This window comes from Thunnus thynnus, chromosome 13, assembly GCF_963924715.1.
Source record: "Thunnus thynnus chromosome 13, fThuThy2.1, whole genome shotgun sequence".
Lineage (NCBI taxonomy): Eukaryota > Metazoa > Chordata > Actinopteri > Scombriformes > Scombridae > Thunnus > Thunnus thynnus.
The window spans coordinates 1,033,783-1,052,935 of record NC_089529.1 but is presented as its reverse complement, the minus strand read 5'-3'; the positions used below and the strand labels follow the sequence as shown (position 1 = coordinate 1,052,935).

Genomic DNA, 19,153 nt, shown 5'->3' with positions numbered 1-19,153 from the left:
GCTACATCAAACTTAGCTACATGTATTATACTCAAAAAATTTAGTAGTCAAAATATAACTAAGAAAAAACATTTTAAAAGGAACACATGTTGAAAGCAATTCAAGTCAGATGTGTGAGGGTTTAGTTATTTAAGTTTGACTATTTGAACACACAAACTGGTTAGACTGAAAAAAGAACAAAGTCTGTCTTAACAGGAGTAAAGACAGTAGTGCTCTGTGCATCCCAATTGAAACCTTTATTTATAAAAAAGAACAAAAGGAAAAAAACAGTACTGATTTTCTGTACAAATATACATTTTTCACTCAAGCAAAGGACTATATACATGGGCTTTTTGGTTAAGCCCACATAAAAATAAAAGTCTGACACTGATATCACGAGAAAGAAAAAAACATGAGTCCCTTTTGGCACTGTGTTGTTGCCATTCTGTACAGTGAGCTACTGTAGAAGGACTTTTATATTTACACATGAAGAATTATCAAGAAGGTACATACTTTTTATTGAATGCATACAATAAACAAATCTGGAATCAACCAAAAATATGGAATATTTATTAATTTACAGTTTGGTTTATCTGACCATTAGATTTTATCTATAGGAATATCATTTTATATTATATAAGCTTTGAGGCAAAAAAAGGACATAATTCTTCCTATAATTTAGTATCTGTAACATGCATATTACCATCATTCCTCAGCTTTTATCAGAAGATTTCACCCCATAAATTTCTATTATGTTTACACTGTGTGCATGGTAGGAACTCAGGCGCCCCCAATACATGGATAATAATGTTACTTTCCAGCTGGAATTGACATTAACATTAATGAGATACAAGGCTTCTTTTTAGCTACATAAGGAAAGACAATCACTTTATTCAGAGAAATGTGACCCAGTCTGCTTCAGTGATCGATCCTGTTTGGTCTGATATATTTGATGCCAAACACATTCCAGTGAAAAAGTGAAACATTTCTGATTTTTATCTTAAAGTAATGTGCTGTGGATGAACAAGGTGGGCAGCAAGTCTACTTGTGAATTTAACTGAGCCTTGCGGATAAAAAGAAAATCAATCATGCCCTGCATCCTACCACATCAAATGGCTGTAACAGCCACATTCAATCATCTACCTGGCCTCACTCTGTTGGCTTTTCATTGCATTATGGGAATTTCAGAGGTTGTTTTGGATAATCAGAGGCTCTCCCTCAGGTGTTGTCATCTTATCTTTCAGCTCCCAGGTCTAAAAGAGCCATTAAGACCAGTTGTAGGCAAGCTAAAAACACTCAAGAGAACCAGAGACACATATTGGCTGCTTTATCTAGCTGGCCTGGTAATGGCCCATGACTCAAACGATAATAGTAGTATTTCACTTGATATAATCCAAAAATCTGCTGTGTAAAACTATTTCTCAACAAGTTTTTAAAGTGATGAGTTGTATTTTGTCTAGTTATGATGACACATCTAATCCTTTCTGCTCTTGGTTTGATCCAATATGGAGCTCCTAGCTTGTCTATCCACCAAATGTGTGGTGATGGGGAAAGAGGGAAGTACTATCTAACTGGTTATTTGATGAATATCCCATGCATTTATGGAAAATCTTACAAGAGTCCCTGGAAACAGACGTTCTCATTTTTTTTCTGAAGTTGGTCTAAAAGGGTAATTTCAGTCACATTTCAAAAAAACCTCATATTTTATCTAGTCATGCAGATATTTGTCCAGGTTTTGAAATATCAGTCTCCAACCCAGCAGAGTGGGTTCTTTCATTCAGCTTTGGAAAACATTTTAAAAAACTCAGACTTTTTAAATTACATTGAAGCAGAGCTTTAAGTGAATATTTGAAGTATTTGGTCGATTGTCAGCTAGTCACCTCAGCCAATGAGTGATCAAAACACAGAAAACACACCATCACAACTGTCCTGTTACCTCCAGTGCACCATGTTAAGACACTAAAGCTAAATGGTGAGTAATCTTAAATTATGGTTTGTGTGCATCTGGCAGTTTAGGAGACTGGCATAATTTAAAAGACATTACTGTAAGAGATAGAACTAAAATACTTCTGTTTCATCAGAATAATGCCTTGAGGTTATCTGAGGATAAGGGCACCTTGTCTACTGCTGACCTGACAGTGTTTCTTCAGTCCATATAATCATCATACCAATTTACAGTCCACAGAACAGCTCCAGGGTTTTATTAGCTATGGGAAAGAACTGTTTATGTTCCTGAATATTGATTGGACTGCCCTAAACCACAAGAAGAGGATATGTAAACCTTAACTAGGATGTATGGATTGTAGCAACACTGGTGATGGTAAATTCTACCTGCACTGTGGTTTGCAAACGCAGGAGAGTCACTAAAAGGACATGAAGATGGCAGTATTAAGTGACACAGGTATTGCTCTGTCCCACCTAAGTGGGCTAGGTGCTAGTTTAGAGGTGGCAATCACATTCCAGTATAAGACAGAGAGGTGTCATCACTGGTGCAAAGTCACACCATAATTAACTAACAATATGGACATCTGAAAAGTATGTATCTCTAAGTCGTTGTACAACAACTTTGGCTTTGAACACAACAATGAGAACGCTCTGTCCTTGGATCAAGGCTTTGCATAACTCCCCCCACCATGCAAACTAGAATCAAGTACAGTGTCATGGGAGAGGGGCGAGGTGGTGGTGAGACTCACAAGACAAGTTGAAAGAGGAAAAGGGATAAGAGGCAGATTATGTATTGAAGGGAAGGAATGTGATTGAAGAATGAGGAATGGAGAAGGATCAGGTTTGTCCTCTCTCCTGAATGGGAGATGAGGCACAAGAGCAGGATTCACTCTGTCTTGTGCGTCTGTCAGTCTGCTGGCTATGGCTGGTATGGAGTAGGTCAGATATAAATGGAGCTCTCCCCCCAAACCTACATTAACTCTGATTAGCGTCATGTTCTTTGTGAAAGACAACTAATTTGCAATGAGTTGTACAGACAATTGTACTGTATGTGTTTAATCGTTACAATGGGCACAAATATGACCAAAGGCACTCTTTACTTCTAATGTATTAAGTATATTAATGTATTAAGAGTGCAGAAGGTGATGGTATTTTCTCTATATATAAATGATTCAATGAGTCATTTAAAACTCTCAAAACATTTTAACATGGGAGAGTTCAACTTATTGCTCAGAAAAAATACTGTACATAACACATCTCATTTAGCATCACATTCATACAGCTTTGCATTCTTGGATTAAAAATGAAGTTATGCTACACACAAAACAGAATGAAAAAAAACAAATAAATGTAAACCATCATAATGTGACAATTTCTCAGTAGGGCTTCTGCTTAACCCTGTAACAATCTTCAAAAATATCAGTACTCCATGATCCTGTAAATGAAATCTCACAAAAAAAAACTCACATGCTTCTCTGAATTCTCTTCGGATCTTTACATGTCAGGTTTGAACAGTGGCAACATACAAGTGTCCAGAATCAATCCATTATTAAACTACTGAAAATGGAAAGTTGTGTACATCTACACATACATGTACACCATTGTTGAGTCGGTAGAGGAAGCAGTGACAAAGGTAATCATTTACTTTATGTTGGTGTTACAACATGTGACTGACACAGGGATCGATGGATATATGAAGTGTGCACAAGAAGTCTGTTTATACAATCAGAGCCATTCATCCCATTTACATAACAACCTACAGTTAAGCTACTTTCATCAGTTCAGTCATAGGCGCAGGGTATTTTAATTTGCAAAGTGGTGGTGTACTGTATGCAGGAAGGTGTTCAAGATTGTTACATTGGTAAGAACATACTGTAGAAGAGGTGAGTGTTCTTTTTTTGCTTTTACCTTTTGAACTATTATAACCTCTTCAACTGTGTCTGTGAGCAGTCTGTTGTCCTCTGCAAAGAGAATGAAGTTGCCATGCAATGTCTTCATTTTATGCGATTCCAGTCTGTCTCACACTTTCCAATTGCATCCCATTTACTCTCTGGTTGGTGCGCACCTCTTCTTCAATGAGCAACCACCTGCAGCTTCAGTTTCAACACCTCCTTGTCATTCAAAATCATGATCCATAAAATATGATCTTCATCAGAGATGTTGCTCAGATGACAGACAAGACAACACAAGAAGGTGTTCCTATAGTGTTAGTGTAAAGCAGAGATTCTCCAAGAGTTAAATTGCTGAAAGTGTCCATCAGATTGTGAATGGTGAGAATATATCTAGATAATATGACAGGATCCTTATCAAGACCAACTCTTGGATTCAGCTGGTTGCCATGTCCTGAGGCAGCCCTTGTCTGATTACAGTCCACTTTCCATCTCTTCTACACAGTCTGAAAGGCCTTTGTTTGGGCAGGGATCATAACAGGGGTGGCCCCCATACGGGTCAGGTTCCCTGGGCTCAGTTTAGGGGGAGGGCTGGGCTTGGAGTTGGAGTTGAAGTTGGAGGTAGACATGGAGGTGAGTGTAGAACGGGGTTCAGGGGTCTTGGGGACTATCTGATTGTAGCCAGGTGGAGACTGAGCGAAGGTGGAGGCTTGGCAGTTCTCCTTGAGGGCCGCCACAGCAGGAACACAAGCTCGTTGGCTTCTGTGTGCCATGTTGTGTACCATGGACTGGGTGGAGGAGGTGCCTGAGCGAGAGCTGCCAGAGCGGGACGAGGACAGGGAATTGGGCTTCACTAGTTTGGCTTTGGGAGCCTCTGCATCCTCCCTGAAATGATTTCAAAGAGTGCCCTCAACAGATCATATTAACATTTGCTAGTAGAGTGAAATTGAAATTGGCCTGGACAAATGATTACTAACTCTGCATTGTCATATTCAGGTTAAGTAACGTATATGTCAGTCTTAAGTTATATACAGTAAACATTACAAATCTTGTTTTATATTTTTACTACTTAGCTGGAGACAACAGACATATGTTTCAATCATCATCCTTGCTGCATCACTGGCTACATTATTGATAGGAAGCAATCCCAACCAGCCAGGGCCGCCAGATTTAATTAATTAATTCCTAATTAATTAAGGAGTACAGGGGCCAAAAAGTCTGTGTGTGTGTGTGTGTGTGGTAGTGTGTGTGTGTGTGTGTATGTCTGTAGTGGCAGATAGACTCTCACTTTTGCAACTTTTGCAGAGTAACTATAACTTGCTTGCACCACAGGGTGGCAGTATAATTCCAAATACAAAGCAGCTAACTAGTGCTTGTGGGATTAGATACAAGTTTTTTGTTCAATTACCCAAAACTATGAGTTTATAGGACAGTAACAATGCTGCAGCTGAGTAGCAGCAAGCAGGCAATAGGAAAGTTAACGTTGTCCTTGTGTTGTAAGCAGTCATGCCCTAAATCCATATTTAACGGTAAATCAGAAAAAAATATTACTTTTCTACTGCTCCACCATTGCAAATTATAAACATGCCATGCTGTTGTGTTGTGTTGTCATAGCCTACAATAGCCTAAATAAACTTTTGGTGCACCTTGACTGCCCTTACTCAAAAAAGGAAATACCTTGGACTTGTCATTTCAATGCAATATCATGAATGAACCAATTCATGTGAACTTTCAAAACGTGTGTGTTGACTGGCTGCGTGTGCCAAATAGGTTTTGCCTATGGGCTGGCTTTATTTTACCTAATGTTCTAGAGTGGACAGTAATGATTGAGACATCTTTTGACCATAAATGTTGCAATATAGGGCTTTTTGGGGTGATACAGTGATTTGTGACATAAAAATAATGTAGGACATTAAAGTTGGGGTAAGGGGATAATGGCCCCTTGGATCCCCTACTTCTGATGGCCTTGCCATCAGCCTGCCTGCATCATTCATCCAGACACTTACACTTACCAATCCACCAATTTAGCGTAGTATTCCTATAACATTGTAAGACTGACAATGAACGGTTAAAAAAAGAGATCAACATCGAGATTCACTCAACTGTACAGCTTCAGGTGTCTTATGCTATGTTACCTCTGAGGATGCTCTTGTATATGGCAACAAACATCGCCATTCTCCATTCTTAATCATAAGAATGTGAAAATTCATGTTGTGGCTATGACAACATGTGTGGTTATGACTGGTAGAGAAAGCTTCTCTTCATTCAAACCTGATTTCATTTGGAGTCTCTTCTTCTTCATATTTCTTCATCTCCTTTTTGCGAAACACCAACCAGATGATGAGGATAATGAGAAGGACACCGAAGGATACACCAACCACTGCCCCCGCTACCACACCCATTCCCCTTACATCTGTACACACAAAAGTACAAAACACACACAGTTATGTAAGAAAGAGTATGCTGATATTGAGATTAAAGGTAAAAATGACACTAAACACAGTTTCCATTGTGATATTTTTATTTAAGGATATTAATCTGTAAAATAATTACAAATGATGCTTTCACTATTCTAACTGTGAATACTACAACCTCAACACTTTAGAGTTTCCACAAGTTGTCCCAAAAGTCTTACTGTACATGAGTTATTATATTTGCAGGTACTTTGTTTTCTAGAATCCTGCCTTTACGGGTCTTGAGGTTTGGCATTGTGTAACTTGTGGTAAACTCACATGGGAGTAATAGAACTTTACTACAGTAGAGAAGCAAGTGAAGCCCACAGTGTACAAAAGATTTGCATTGGTAAAATGTGCTGGTGAAAAATGCGATCTATCCAGAAACATTTTGGATTTTACATCCAGCACCATTTTGGATATTAGGCTCTGTTCAGTGCTGTCAGTTTTACCACTGCAACATTATTTAAGTATTATTACTCCACCATTATTAATGTAGTTGTGTTCATTGTTCATGTTTTGGATAATTTTCAATTATCACATGTTCATACAGTCAAGACTACTGGAGGACAGTTTAAAGGATGAATTGGGTGAATATCCTTTTTTCTTATTGTCAACAAATTTCATAAAACAGGATGGGCCATATGCTCCATTGTTGTCCTTAAAGTATTAAAAACACATTGGTGAGCCACACCCCTGCACTACCATGAACACACACACTGTAGTTTATTTTGACCCACACACACCGACCTGCTGCCAGAAATACTCAAGCACCAAATTTAGATTACTCTGCTGAAAATAGTCCCCAACAAATGCACCATTTCCTCCTGTTCCAGTAACATTTGTGAAAACTACAGTGACCAGCTGTTTTAGGAAATTACTGAACCTTTTAAAAAAATGTATTGTATTTGTAAGCTATTCTTAAAGATTTACATCATCAGTTGGAACCAATGTTCTAGGGACTTAGCGACACAGGCAGGGTAGAGAAGTTAGGAAGTACTGACAGACTAACTATGACAATATTGATTTTGGTCTTTTCATGGGCTTTCAAAAAGAAAAACAATATTAATAATCAGCCTTATCTTTTAAGTTTCCATGGAAGTATGACTGTAGCAAAATGGGACACCAATGTATTTAAGTTATTTTTAATACTGTCCAAAGTCCAAAGCATTGTTTGTGGTCAGCCACATATCAAAGTGAAATGTTTATTATGTAAATCAAGTTAAATTAATGTTTCACTGTGGGATTATGGGCAGGAGTGTGTGAAAATAATTTGTGGGTGCAAATATTGGGACAGAAACTGTGAGAAAGGAACATATGAGCAATCAACCTCATCTTCTAAATTAAAAGTTGCAGATTTTTTGGCCCTTCAATGTTCAGTGTTCAGTGAGTGTTGTCTACTTACAGTGCATCTTGACCTCCACTGTGCAGCTCTCTTCTCCCACATCATTGCTGGCTGTGCATTTATACACACCAGTACTGTCCTTGGTCAAGTTCCTCAGTGTCACAATCTCTGGGTTTTTCAAATCTGAAAAAAGGACATACAACTGTACTGTTGTTTTTGATTGTGGTGTAAATTTAAGATTAGATTTGTGTTGTTAAAATGTTTGTACACTTGAGCTTACAGATATGACAGTTGTTTTTTTTTTCAAGTGGAAACAGACAACTTCTCAACTTTCCCTCCCTAGCATTTCCAAGTGGTATTATTGTCTGCGCCAATGTCGCAAAGACAACTGAATCACTTTCCATTTTCCTCAGAGACTAGCCCTGTGAGGAAATGACCTACACCACTTTGGAAAAAAGAAAGAAGAAGCATGTTCACGGAAGAGGTAAACTGAAATTGTCACAATTTTATACTGATTTTGGGATACAGGCAAAAGCTATTGTAATGATGTGCATTGCATAGTAATAACATAGTTTGAGTAACATTATTGCTTCACACAAGCAAGTAACTACAGCCTGGGGTGGCATCAGGGCGGAGGGGGGAGTAACGTTAGAAGAAAACATTAGGAGCAAAGCATGAGTTTGTTCATTCATTTAGTCTATAATGAGACATGAAAGCAGAAAGAAACTTTTAGTATGTGTTGAAAAAAGTGAATTGGGTTGGTAGCATTTTTATATTTTTACAAAATGAAAGAATCCAGGGGAGCTCGGAGTAAAGCCACTGCTCCTTCACATCAAAAGGAGCCAGCTGAGGTGATTTGGGCACCTGATTAGGATGCCACCTGAATGCCTCCCTCTGGAGGTGTTCCAGGTAAGAGACCCAGGGCAGACCTAGGTTGACGCTGGAGAGACTACATATCTCTTCTGGCCTGGGAGCGTTTTTGGATCCAGGAGGAGCTGGAGAGCATTGCTGAGGTGAAGGATGTCTGGTTTTCCTTATAACTTATTTATTTAGTCATTTATTTATTTATTCATTCATTCATTCATTCATTCATTATTATATATATTTGTTCATATGATTTCCATATGAACAAGCAGATCAGCCTGACATCCAGCCTGTCTAGATACCGATGCAGTGTTCTGTGGCTGTAGGGCTGGTAGCTTAGCAAACTGAATTCTAGAGGGCTTTCTTCCCATTAGCTGTGGTAACTAACGGGAAGAAAGCCCTGTATAAATCAACAGAGAAGTTTATTCAGGTAGTATACAACTAAAACATAGCGTACGCAGATATAAGTAGTGTGTCATCAGATTTGCCTGTGCAATATAGCAATAAGACAATAGAAAGAGGTTGGCCACCTCACAAATTATTAACCTACCGGGGAAAACAAAAGCACCATCCTCTTCCTTTTTTGATTGAACAATGGACGATGCACTTCCTTTGTGCCGTAAATTGAGCCTTCATTTTCCTGGGAGATCATACCCAGTGGCAGACAGAATGAAATAGTGAAAGCAAGGCTTGTAGGGAACCAATCTAAACGCAGATTGTGTCATTATTCTATAACCATTATATTGTGCAATCAACATTTACTTCATTATGATAAGTTAAAGCAAAAAAGTTGTCTATTTCCACTTTAAAGATACATGCTTTTGCCAAATGCTTTATGCAAGGTGAAACTGATTTTGTTGTCCATTTCTGAGGTCTTGTATGAGGGTGGTCAGAAGAAGCAGAGGCGGAAGGAGGAAGGAGAGGACAAAGATGAATTGGAATAGACAGAACCTCTGTCTAGCTTATGACAGCAAACTACAGAAGTCAGCGCAAAAAGAAATAAAGGCAAAGAGCTGAGGCATGACAACACGGTCCAGCATTTGTTGAACTGAATCTCTGTCCACCTGAGCAGAATGACAAAAAGTATTTTGCTTATAGAGCTGATAAAGAGAGACACCCAGCTGATAAATCAAAACACCATCACTGCTACAAATCTGTCCAAATCACTTCCTAGCTGTAGTGCCTTGTTTGTATTGGATTTTAACCTTAAACTTGGTATCTAAGTAGAAATCTCGGTATATCTGACAGGCAGGCACATACTCCAACAGTATTAGAGTGGACATACCTATCAGGGCTAGTGGAGGCAGCTTGCCAATGTACTTGCCCTTGTCCAGCACCCTCTCCCATTTGTAGTGGATGGGATCAGAGCCATCAGCGGACTTGCAGCTCATCTTAACATCACCGCCCTCTAACAGTTTTCCCTCCATCCAGCACCGCGGCTTGGAAGGCTTCTCTGTGGATAGACAATCAGACATAAACAAATATATGGGTTCGTTCCTCATTGTAGACATATAATCACATCAAAGTAGACACATCAAAGTAAAACAGTCAGACTGTACATCAGCCAGTTACAGATAGGCATTGATGGTCCATTATCAATATTACCAATGTTAATTTTTGAGACAAAAGAACATTCTGTCAGTTAGCAGCTGCAGACCAGCAAAGTAGAGCTTTAGGTGGATGTCTCCTCAGGGAAGTATTGGATGCTTAGGATTTATCAGCACTTAGGTAGGTGACTACAGAAGGAGCTATACGGTGCTTTAGCCAAAAAGTTGAATATGTTGGAGTGATGATGCAGATCTGATTTGTGTTAATGAACAGTATCAGAGGAAGATAGAAGATAATTCCCAAGTCACTTGGTGACTTCAGAAATGTTTAGTGTAACTGTTGTACCAGAGGCATAGTAATTTGGTCAGTACCATGATGGTACAGTTCCATGGTGTACCATGGGATTACAATGGAATTGTAGCATCATGGCAGTGACCAAATTGCCATGCCAGTTCTTGCAGTACCATGCTATTTTTGTAAGATGACTGGCCATATGTGTGTCAGATGAACAGTTCTTACTTAGGTACTGGAAGACCTTCAAAGTTAACAGACATCATTTGACGTTGAATTGGTTTAACTTTACAGGATAGTAGGCAGAAGGTAGAAGTGTCTTTTAGGGATAATGTGAGTGCTCCTTGTACTCAAATAAGGTCTCATCTGGAAAATGTTATGAGTTGTGCTTCTGTTCAGGCATATGTATTGCTACAGTGTAAAGTTTGGTGCAGGTTTAGGTTTAGCCTTTTCCAAAAGTAATTGATTAAAATAAATTAAAATTGCTCTTTCTCCCTTTGGCTGTGTCAATTGTTGGTCTCCATGTGTGTCATGTTTTGCAAGGATACACAATGGCCTATGTATTGTATTAGCGTTGCAAGCTAATGAATGGATGAAATATAAAAAACACATGCTGAAGGAGAGCTTCACTCGCCAGTGATTCAGGGAGGGTGTCTTCATTGTAGGAATATTATGATATGGTAAGATCTGCAATCTACCATTTGGATCTTGAAGTTATGTGTCCTCTTGGTTGATTGAGGAGGAGACCACCACCCTCTCCTTCTCAAAGTACAGTTCTGTAGGCAAATATAGCCTTCTTTGACACGCTGTCATATCTTCAAACCGCTACACTGCATTTGCCCATGGACATGAAAACCCACTGTGGCATTTCCAACATTCAATCAGTGTAGTGATTTCACTGGCTGTCACCTGCGTCACTGCTCAGCATAGCCTGATGGTAATCCAACCGACACAGCAGTTACCACCACTGTAAGTGTATGAATCATGTCTAATAAACAGGAAGCAGACTTTCTGAGGCAGAGGCTGAAAATAATGTATAAAAATTATATATAAAATCTTATACTAACAGACTGTACTGGTGATACATATTCCAGGAAATGTGAGGCTGGTCGATTTCATATTCTACAGGTGTTATCTCTAGACCACAGGGTTTGTTTAGTGAGAAAGGAGGATGAGGAGAGTGGGGCTTAGTAAACAAGAAGCATGCTTGACATCTGGTATAAAGCTAGAAATGAAGAGAAACTGGTGTACAATTATTATGTGAGATCTGAGGATCACTATGATGGAGTAAAGAATGGAGTTGCACTGCTTTAATAAGTGACTCGATGCTTAATGTGTGAATGTCCAGCTGCCTCTGGGAAATGGAGTGGCTTCAGTAGACTGGAAGAGAAAGCAATACATAATTTAAAAAGGGTTACTGCTGGGGTTTGTTTATGTCAGTGATGTATTGGATAGTAAAGAGGTGTTTGCTCTTCTTATGGATCTGTATGCATTATAGATGTGCTGTTTTCCTTTACAGATTTAATACCAACAGATTGTATAAGCAATCAGAGTCAGCTAATTGATGAGGGGGTCTTCTAACTGAATTTTAAACACTTTGTTGAGCCAACTCTGCACTCTGGCCCTTTTAATGAAATGCATAGCGAGCATGTCATATGCCTAAAGAGTGATGGTTTTTGATCAGGAATATGTAGAAATAGGAAATTATACATTCTTAACTTTTACATATTTATCGACTTAACACAAGACAAGACAATCACAGAGCATGAGAAAAACAATTCATCCCTGTTTGCTCTTGCATATTCTGCCAATACATAGTAAGTTGAGGAGATCCCCCTGCATTAAAATAATCTCCTATATATTACTGGACTGAATTTTCAAACACACACTATGGTCTACATTTAATGACAGCTCAAGTGCTAAGAGCTTTGGGGTTTCATGGCGCTTCCATGTGCACAGTGTTCTCATGAGTCCTCTCTCTCTGTGGTTTCTCTTATTGAACCAATGTGCACTTACCCAGCACTATGAGGCTGATGGTGCTCCAGTGGTATTGTGCACCAGTCTTGACTTTGCAGCTGTACTCTCCTGAGTCTATCAGAGACAAGTCACTGATCAGCAGAGAGGCATCACCTTTCAAGTACTCTCCAGCGAAAGCCACGCGGCCACGCTCTTCTTCATTGGGGTCAAAAACCCGTCCAGCGAAATAAGTGATCACCTGGTGAGGGAAGTGAAACAGGTGGGTGGGTTGTGATGGGGTAAACAAGGTAGAAAATGCAACAACAAGGATCTATTTCAAAATGAAATTTTCTGCCAACTAGTAATTAAACTCATACAGAGTACACAGCCAGATAGAACATGGGTAAAGATAATGTATACAGACTGTACATTTTTACTTTAGAAAACATGACCCCTTCCAATCCCCTGTATATCTATGCTCATTTTGTCTAATAATTATTTTTTGCATCTTATCTTTTCAGAATGCCTGAGCAGATGTGTTACAAGTAAAACTTGAATCACTAAATTCTAAATGTATTTGCAATTTGATGTACAATATATTATGGATGAGTTACAATATGCTTTGCACAGTTTTGCTGTCTATGTGAGGTCTTGCTGTCCTTGAACAGAGTTGGTAAGTCCCTAAAATTTGGTTCTGCTATACAAAGGCAGATAACAGTACCTCCTACAGAGGCAGTACATCTTCAGACTGGCTGACAAACTGTGCAACAGATATTTATATTGTACATGTATATTTCATTTAGTGATAATTTTAATTTATATTAGAACGTCCAGAAGATTCCTGTATGTCCTGCTTGTGAGTTCATGTTTGTGTGTGTTTGCCCATCCTCCAGGGGACTGGGTGTGAGCTGGGAACTAGGGGCTTTGAAGTTGTATGTAAATGTTCAAAAACCCAATGAAACTTTTGAATATGAAGTAGTATGTATGCCTTCCTCCATCATGACTGGAGTCAGCTACTGCCTATTTAGTTATGTAGGATAACAAACTGAATAACCGAGAAGTTGGTTTATCAAAATAGATATATTTCAACTACTGATAACAGGCAGGAAACAATCAATACATTAATTTAGTTTTAGCTTTAGCTAAGGCAAGCCAAGGCTATCTCACCACTTAGCTGTTCCTCTGTGACAGAATGTAGTGTGGTGGAGGGTTGTTTAGATTAACAAAACCAGACTGAAACTCCAGCTGTATGGTTTGGTTTTTGGCTCTGTAAATGCAAATTTCACATGCTATTTTCAAGGAAATTATACACGTGTATGATGTAATGATTCTTTATGTGGTAAAACAGATTTCAAAATGTCAGTTTCAATTTTGACCACATATGTAGAACTGCGTTTTAGCTTCGCAGGGCAGTGTTGATTCTCATGCCACGTACATACAAACTTGATCTGGTGCTTCAAAATGTAAAACTGAAGACTCCACTAGAGATTGCAGTCTTTTTGGCCATGGTCTTGTCTGTTTATGGTAATTACATAAACAAATAAGACCATGTTCTCTAGTGTTCTATCCTGAATAAACATTTACCCTCTTGCATGGAGCAACACTCACCACTCTCTTCTTATTGGTTGGCTTGAGAAGTAGCCACTCAATGTCCAGCGTGGGGTCATCACCCACCCAGAACTGATGGTGGCAGGGAAGCGTGGCATTGTCTCCAACAACCCTCTTCATCTCCGTCTGGGCGCATGTTGTCAGCACACCCAGCAGGACTGTAGAGAGACAGACCAGTTCAAGATTACTGCATAAGATATTAAATATTGATAGAGTAGTACAGCTCCAGGTGTGATTCAGACACTGAACTACTGAAAGACAAACACAAGTGAAGGTGGCAGGGGGCTTTATTTTAGTTTTAGCATTTCACAGGCTAAATGTGTGGATGATTTGCCCACAGCAATGTCACTTTCCAACAATATTACCTTCACATTAGGTGGTTAAAATGAAAAGTACCTCACATCCCGTATGAATTCATCATAACAAATGACTAAATATTAACAGTCACTTTACATGGACAGAGGCCTGTCTGTAGGGACAAATGGAACAGTGAATGGAAGTGGTGTCAGGCACTGATGTAAACAGATTTACAGAGCTCATGAGCAGCATGTGACGGCAGAATTTGCTTCTGTCTGCTGGCGATTTCATAGTAATTCTGCAGCAAGTAATAGCATTTTCTCTTTTTTCACAAACACACATTTTAAAGAAATGGTGAATCATTGTCATGACAATCTATGCTTTTCCACTGATATTCAATGGTGACTTAAATCCAATACGGTCCACATAAATTGTATTTCTCATTACAAACAAGCTTGGTCTTTCTGAAGTTTCCATGCGATTCATTTTTACATGTCAAGACAAACACCAACCTAATCAATACAGTTATAGTACAATTGTATAGGAAATGACATATGAGCTATGCCATGCCAGACAGCAGATATAAGAAACATTGTTTTCTGGATGGATTGTTTTCAAGTAACATCATGATTTCTGTAAACTGAATGTTGAAAAATGAGGTATTTGATTATGTCACAGATTTTTTTAGTTATAGCATGGGTCAGCAGCAAGAGCTTGAATGAAATGATCAAATCCAATCACAGGGTGACCCAGTAAATGCATAGTTAGGGGGATTAAACCAATGTGGATGAGAATGGAGGACATTTCACCTATGGTAAATAGTTTCTGTGAAGTGCCACCACACAACAGATACAGTTAAACCCACTTATATTACATATCAACTTTCAACCATAAATACCTCACAGAGTCACCATTGGTACACACACACATACACACACACACATACACACAGAACCCCACAGTCCACACCAGGTTACACTAATAATAAGCCTAAAACAAAGAGGATACATAGCACAATGGGTAAGATCCAGAGGGGATATCAGCTTACCAACCACAGCAGGACACAGAGTGATACTGGCACTGCTGACTGGGGTAGAATTACCAAGAGGCTGAGGATGAAAGCCTGAGCTGCCAGTTGTTTCCTCTTTTATTCATTTATCTTTCTTTGGACACTGATCAACTGTATGGACTGTGATGTCCTGCTAGCCGGACACATTTGTGCCTGGCATGCAAAAATAGAACAGAAAATGTGTGCGTCTGTGTGTGTGGATAGCCTCAGAGTGTGTGCATGTGCTTGAGTATAAACTGGCACTGTGTTGTGTTTGTTATGGAAAAATCTTACTTTAGGGGATACAAAGTGGGTTACACTGGGTCAAGCATGGGCCTTGAGGTCACACTACATTTCTTAAGCAGAAGGAAACATTCTCTCCTGTCCTTGAAACTCAGAGTAACCGTCTGGCTGTTTGGGGAAAGCAGGAGCCACTCTGTTAAAGAGTGAACCGCCATTGTCCTGGTAACCAAGGTCAGGGAGATTGCTTGAGAATCCCTTGACAACACAGATAGGTGAATGCATAGACTCATGGGCAAAGTGCAGTTCCTTGTTTAGAAACTAAATGAACCAATAGACTAATCTTTCATATTGTAGGCTGATCTGTTGGGGTTAAAGACCAAAAGTCTGACTTTCAGAGGGCAGAACAGGAAGAGACAGTATCTTAGTGCAGAACACCTTGATGTTTACTGTTTCTGTTCTCTGCTTGGCCAAGTGTTCAATAAATATTCTCAGTATAAGACATCAAGGCTTCTGGAAACTTTGTTCTACCTGATGAATTGACCATTGATCAGCATTCCTCCACAATAGTGTTAATAATGTATTCCAGTTTTACTGTGTGCCAGTGCCTCTCTCTGTGTGTGTGTGTGTGTGTGTGTGTGTGTGTGTGTGATCCTCAGCAGATGATGAATGAATATGTGTTCTGCAAGTGTGTGTACAGTTGGTGTGTTTCACCTACAGAACTTGTACATATTTGATGTTTTTGTATATTTCTGTTTTGACTGTTTGTGTCTTAGCTATAGAATATGCAGGTCTATGTTTGTGTGTACCAACATGCAATTGTATGTGTGTGTGGTGGTGAGGTCAAGTGTTGAACATGCATGACATCTAGGAATATGTCCATTTGCTGTAGAACATACTGTATATGGGTAATTTCAAACAGGCATGTGTCCAGAATGAGCTATGTGTGTGCATTTTTATGAATACAATGCCACTGAGTGCATTTTTTTTTGTATATTTATGCTGTGTGTGTCTCTGTGTGTGCATGCATGTGGCACATATGCAGGCACACTCCTGTCTGTGAGCGATTATCGCCACAAAAGGTCTGGAGCCTGTTGGCTGGTGGGGAGGCTCACTGAAAAGAGGCATTGAGAGCTTTGTTTCTGTGAAGAAGCCCTGGAGTGAGCTGTGCTCCAGTAAACTTACTCCTGCTCCTCCCAGTAGACTTCTCACTGGACCAATTATAGTAGCACTGGGAGCCGGTGGGACGCAGCACGGACCCAGTTACCCTTCAAACTGTCGAAAGTCACATCGCCTTCCTGCCTGCTTGCTCATATGCAAGTCAGCACATCGCCTGCTCTGGGGTTGGTACCACAGAAAGCTCTGATCTATGGAAAAACACTTAAAATAGAAAAATAAAAAAGGAAAGGAGGACAAACTCCAGCCTCCAAGCTCACTTCTCCAAGATCTCCTAATTGTTTCTTTCTTCTTCCTCTTGTTGGGTGGTGATGCATTCTTTTATTAAAAGAAGCATCAACTAAATTAAGTGCCTTTCTCTCTTTCATGCTTGCGTTATATTTCAGCTGTAATTTTAGCTCTTACAATCAATCTGGTTATTGTTATCCTGCTGTTTGTTGTCTGATTAAATAATTGCAAGTAGTAATGATAAATAACCCATCAAATCAATAGCAGTATAGACAGACAGTGAGCCCTGAAGAGTTGAGCTGAGCACATGTGAAACTCACTGTTTAACTTGTACAAGAAAATATAAGATGGACTACGAAAAACACATTCTAAAGGCTTTCCATAACAACCGGTAACTGAGGTTTAGAACTCTGGTTGTTTCATGGCTAGGGTAAAGGATAAGGGAAGGCATTTCATGTTTAAGGGATAGGGTTAGACACATCCTCTCATGCCACACATTGCAAATTCCAACACAAACATTATTGTTCTTTGAGTTTAACCTGGACTCTGCATGGCTGAGACTCTTGCCTGAGGATCTCAGGCAGCTTTCCGGCTAATACATGTATAAAAGATTGCTGATCTAACCAGAAGCTTCAGTAATCCATGGTTACTACATCACTATAAACTACAATAGAAGTACTAAATACATATAATGGCTTAAACTAAGAACAAAAGCAAATTATAGATTCTAATTAAAAAATCTCAGCATATTCTGCAGCATGTATTTGATAGGATGTTTAAACCATGTCTTCAGCCACATAAATATCACTATCAGCTATTATTTCATTGGCTATTGTTCTGTAATTTGATAGTGTGGTTATTAGTTGCTGATATTAGTCATGCTAAACTTAAAATGAAGTGAAACGTGCATCTCTATAATGTCTCTACTGCCTGGTCAGGATGGAAGCAGAGCCAAAGGCCCAGAAACTGATTTCCTGGGTCTTTGCATTCGACAAAGGTTTATCTAAAATGTAAAATTAAATGTTAAAGTCTGATATGCACACCCTAAAGCGATTCTTCTCTCTCTCTGAGAAACAGCAGTGGGTGAACAATCTGTCCAGAGAGTTAGATTCATCAGTGATTGCTGCTAACCCCATCAGGCAAGAAGACAGTGGGCATTCCCCCTTTGCAGACATCAAGGATTTCAGGGTAATGAAGTTCTTGGAACTATTTCCTCACAATATGAAACAGGCCACATTTCCAAGTACAACTATGCCCTTGAATGGAAATAGAAGATAATTCAGTCCTACGTCTACAGTGCCTTCCTTTTTTTATGGTATAGTATGGTTAGGTGAAATAGTACACATTCTAGTTTCACTGTCTGAATGAAATGTGCAGTAAGTCCCCATATCTAAGGTTCCTTTCAAAACAACTCATATGATCTTTTCAAAGAAAATGCATGAGTGTTTTCTACCGTACTACTTGGTGAAGGTCACAGAAAGATAATTTTCTTGGCATAAACTTAGAAGGATGCACAAAGCAGGAGACTGCTTTGTACACCCAACCATCCACCTCTGTCCTGGGAGGTTTTGTTGCAGCATGACAATACAACAGCACTTTGCCTCTGATACTGTGAAATGACTTTTTTTTCCAATGACAGCAAGAGGTTGTTTGTCAGGACAACAACAGTTTATCTGCCAAACATTTCTGTTGTTTCTTGTTTTCCTGGTGAGGACAGTCTCACACGTGTCCATCAAGGACAGATCCGATGACTCATTTAACATAGGCACACTCTTCCAATCAGAAATGTGAAATTAGTTTCATTTTGGCAGAACATACATGATGACAGACAGCTCTGTAAAACAAAATAAATCTGTCTCTGTACAGCAAACAGCTTAAGGCACAACAGAATCCAATTTTTTTATTTTATTTTATTTTTGCAGTCTATTTAGTGGCCTGATGACTTGTCATGAGACACAGTCTGCTCAGATTGTATTCATACTAATGCATGTACAGCAGGAGCTCTTTGGAAATGCACACATACACCCATACACACATGTGTGTGTGCTCACTCAACCATGTGTAACATGTATAAAATCTTGAGTGTTAAAGTCCATCAGAACAGTTAAGGTGATTCCAACGGTTTGTGCTGTGTGTTCATGACATCAAAGGTTCAAATGCAGCTGATGACCTCAGTGGCCTGTCATCTCTGCCCATGTTTCCTGTCACTCTCTGCTGGGCACAATCTAATAAAGCACAAATACAATATGATAGCAACGGTGGGCTGAAAAATTGTTCTTGATAGCGG

At 39.3% G+C, this 19,153-nt stretch overlaps 1 protein-coding gene across 2 annotated transcripts in view; it reads right to left on the bottom strand.

Annotated features, from left to right (window-relative positions):
• Positions 1-217: 217 nt before the first annotated feature.
• The window catches only part of LOC137195114 (CXADR-like membrane protein), a 99,337-nt gene continuing 80,401 nt past the window's right edge, over positions 218-19,153 (bottom strand). For both annotated transcript variants that reach the window (XM_067607189.1, XM_067607191.1), the window contains exons 2-7: positions 13,878-14,035; positions 12,330-12,528; positions 9,760-9,927; positions 7,671-7,793; positions 6,084-6,225; positions 218-4,697 (exon numbers count right to left, since the gene is read on the bottom strand). In XM_067607189.1, coding sequence (XP_067463290.1) covers positions 4,310-4,697; positions 6,084-6,225; positions 7,671-7,793; positions 9,760-9,927; positions 12,330-12,528; positions 13,878-14,035 — 1,178 coding nt within the window. In that variant the 3' untranslated portion in view covers positions 218-4,309. The remainder of the gene's footprint in view (positions 4,698-6,083; positions 6,226-7,670; positions 7,794-9,759; positions 9,928-12,329; positions 12,529-13,877; positions 14,036-19,153) is intronic.